The 3,320-nt window shown below is 66.9% G+C and overlaps 1 protein-coding gene across 1 annotated transcript; it reads right to left on the bottom strand.

Annotated features, from left to right (window-relative positions):
* Positions 1 to 113: 113 nt before the first annotated feature.
* ARFIP2 (ADP ribosylation factor interacting protein 2) lies at positions 114 to 3,305 on the bottom strand. The gene is made up of 6 exons (XM_027670062.1): positions 3,278 to 3,305; positions 2,741 to 2,991; positions 2,395 to 2,616; positions 1,912 to 2,069; positions 1,654 to 1,828; positions 114 to 1,345 (listed from the first exon to the last, which is right to left on the bottom strand). The coding sequence occupies exons 1-6, from the start codon at positions 3,303 to 3,305 to the stop codon at positions 1,190 to 1,192; spliced, it is 990 nt and encodes a 329-aa protein (XP_027525863.1). The 3' UTR covers positions 114 to 1,189.
* Positions 3,306 to 3,320: the final 15 nt, after the last annotated feature.

The following is a 3,320-nucleotide window of genomic DNA, read 5'->3' as shown; positions in this document are numbered from 1 at the left end:
GGGTCCTGGCCCTTCTGGGGCTCATGCCCTTGTCTCCCACTGGCCCCAGCAGCCCCAGCCCATGGGGCGCAGTCCCCTAACACCCCCCAGCTCCCCAGCACAGGGGTCCCGGCTGCAGCCCAGCACACACTGATCCGTACCATTTATTGGGGTCTTACAGAAGTGGGGGGGGGTCAGATCGTCACCAGGAGGGGGTTGGGGTCAGATCCCAACATTAAATTACGGGTTAAATTAATGAGCAAGAAAAAACAACAGTTTTGTCTCAGGAGAAAGTGCCCAAGTGCAGGGGCGGGCTGGGGGCCCCTCATGGGGTGGGGGGGACACTGGCCAGGACCCCGGCCCTCCGTGTGCAGCACATATGCCCTGGGACACACGTGTCCCCGCACACAGATACGCACTGACACACGTGTGCACCTTCAGTGCCTCTGCTGGCGTTTGGTCCCTGCTTGGAGCTCCCCTGGCCCCCCCAGGGTCCCAGTGCTTGGCCAGCACCCTCCCCCCGCTCCACTAGCAGCAGCCTGCGGGGACCCCCCCAGCTCAGGATGCCACAGCCCCAGGGGAGCAGAGGGGCCTTTGAGGAGCGCAGCCCCCCCTGGGTCAGGAGTGCAAGAGCAGCCACCCCAGAAACACTTGGGATTGGCCTGGAGGGAGCCGGGGTGACCCAGGTGTCGGGGGGACAGCAGGAGCCCCCCCAGGTGCCAGGTGCAGCAGGGGACCCTCACAGCCCCCGGCACAGGAGGGACCCGGCTGTTCCGGGGCTGGCCCCCCCCAGCTCCACTGTGCCACAGGCAGGGGTCTCCCTGGGGGAGCAGGGAAGGGACCTGGGGGGGGACACCCCCATCCTGCCTGGGGGAGGCAGAGGCAGGCAGTAGAGGGTCCTGGCCCACCCCGAGGTGAGCAGGGGGACCAGGGTGGGGGTGCAGCCCAGCAAGGGGGGGCGTCCCCAGCCCCTCAGTGGTGCTGGGGGGCAGGGGGTCTCGGGCTGTCTGCTATGTGGGGGTCTGTGCTGAGGAGCTGCTGGACTCTACCTTGAGGGGGGGGCTGTGGGACAGTTGGGCCCCACCCCCACCCCTCTGGCAGCCCCCACACCCAGCAGGCCCAGGCTGTGCCCCCAGCAAGCCCCGGCCACAACTCAGGTCCATGTGTACCCCACAGGGGGGCTCCCCCGTCCGGGGGGGGTGCAGGGGGCTCACTGCTCCTCCAGCCAGGAGGGCTTCTCAGCGCCAGGGGTCTTGAGCTTGATGTTGAACTGCTTGAGGGTCTGCTCGAGCTGCTGCTGGTTCCCGGCAAAGTATGCGGAGATGGCGTTGTGGAACAGCAGCAGCTGCTTGTGCATCACCTTGATCTGGGACAGGGGGGGTTATGGTCCGGGGGGGGCCCGACTCCAGCCCAGCAGCACAGAAAAGGACTGGAAAAGCCCTTGGAGGCCCCCCCCAAGTCCCACTGTTCTCCCAGCACTGCCCACCCCACCGCTGAACCATGTCATCGAGTACCACATCCAACACAGCTGCTAAATCCTCGCAGGAACACCCCGCCCCTGCACCCCCCATCTGTGTCTCCCATCCCTGTCCCATACCTCTCACCCCCGTGCCCCCCACCCTGCATGCCCCACCACACACCCCATCCCTATTCCACCCACGATCCCCTTGCCACCTTGTTCTCCTCCAGGAACTTGAGCTTTATGGCCACATCTGCCCGCAACTTCTCATACTTGTCCTTGTGGCTCTGGAACTGGCTCTGGGCCGCGTCCAGGCGGCTCACGGCGCCAGCGTCACGTGGGCCCATGCTCAGCTCCTCCAGGTCCGTGCGGTACGCGTCATACTCCAGCCTGCCGGGGACCCCTGGCATCAGCAACCTGCCCCTGGAGCCCCCCAGGACCCCTGAGCCCCCCCATCAGTTCCCCTGTCCCACCTGGCTGTCTCATACTGCTTGACCGTCATGAGCGTGTCTTCCATGGTCTTGTTGACCAGCGTGTTGATGCTGGACACAAAGAAGTTGACGGCGCCCAGCAGCGTCTCCCCGTTCTTGCACAGCAGCTTTTGCGTCTCCGCGTTGTACCCAAACTCCTCCTGGCACCGGACAGGGGCCACAGTCACAGCCCTGCTCCCCTCCCTCGAGGGCCTCTTGGGTTGGAAAACTCTCTCCCGTGAGACCACCGAGCCCAACCATGACCCAGTGCCACCAAGCCCAGCTCCAGCTCACATCCCTACCTGCACAGGCTGTCGCCCCTAGTCCCAGTAGTCCCCATCTCCCCTGGCCCTGCTGCCCAGGTGTCCCCCCCAGTCCCAGTGCCCAGGTGTCCCCCAGCCCTGGCCCTGCTGCCCAGGTGTCCCCCCCAGTCCCGGTGCCCAGGTGTCTCCCAGTGCTGGTGGTTCCCATGTGCCCCCGGCACACCTGGAGCTCAGGGGATTTCTGGCTGAGATCGGCGAAGGCGTCGCCCAGGGCGTGCTGTGTCTGCACGAGGCTGTACAGGTGGGCCGTGAGCGCCCGTGCCAGCTGCAGGACACTCTCGTACTTGCGCTTGGTCTCGCGCAGCAGCTCGATCTGTGTCTCCAGTTCCAGGTCCACCGTGCGGGACCCCCGCCCAAACCGCTCTGACAGCAGCTGCTTGGTGCACTGCGGGATGAGGGGTCAGGGGGCCCGGGGTGTGTGCGGACCCCCCAACCGCTCCAAGAGCAGCTGCTCAGGGCACTGCAGGACAGGGGGTTGGGAGGCCCGCTGGGGTACCCTCAGCCCTCACCTTGTAGGTGTTGATCCCCCATTTCTTGACGATGTCAAACTTCTCGACAGCGATGCCACGCACGACCTCCTCCCCGCTGGGTGGGGGGCCAGGGGGCGGTGTGTGCAGCCCGGGGCCTGGCACGGGGACAGCACCTGGCACCAGCTCTGGGGGGGGCAGCGCCCACGGTGGGCCAGGCAGCCCCTCCCCTCCAGAGCCACTGTCCCCACAACAGGGTCCCCAGCTCTGGCCACGTGTGTGCCCAGCACCAGCTCATGGGCATCGCGGTGGGAACCCTGCTCCTGCCAGCCCCCCGGGGGTCCCACACAGGGGAATAGACCCCAGCCCAGCCACGTCTGGCAGCACAGCCGAGCCCAGGCCCTGCCTTGTTCTGCTGTCCCCCATCGCCGGGGGGAGCAGGACCTGGCAGCACCAGGGGTGGGCTGCAGGGGCAGGGAGAACCCCCTGACCAGGACCCACCTCTGAGACCCCCGGGCCCATCAGCACTGTCCTTTGTCCCAGTAGCAGGACGGGTCGGGGTGGGGAGAAGGGCAGTACCTGCGGGGGAGGCGGCCGGGCGGGCCATCCTGCGGGCAGCGGG

This window comes from Corapipo altera, unplaced genomic scaffold, assembly GCF_003945725.1.
Source record: "Corapipo altera isolate COAL_440 unplaced genomic scaffold, ASM394572v1 336, whole genome shotgun sequence".
Taxonomy (NCBI): Eukaryota; Metazoa; Chordata; class Aves; order Passeriformes; family Pipridae; genus Corapipo; species Corapipo altera.
The sequence above is the reverse complement of the archived record's forward strand: the minus strand, read 5'-3'. Positions and strand labels throughout refer to the sequence as shown.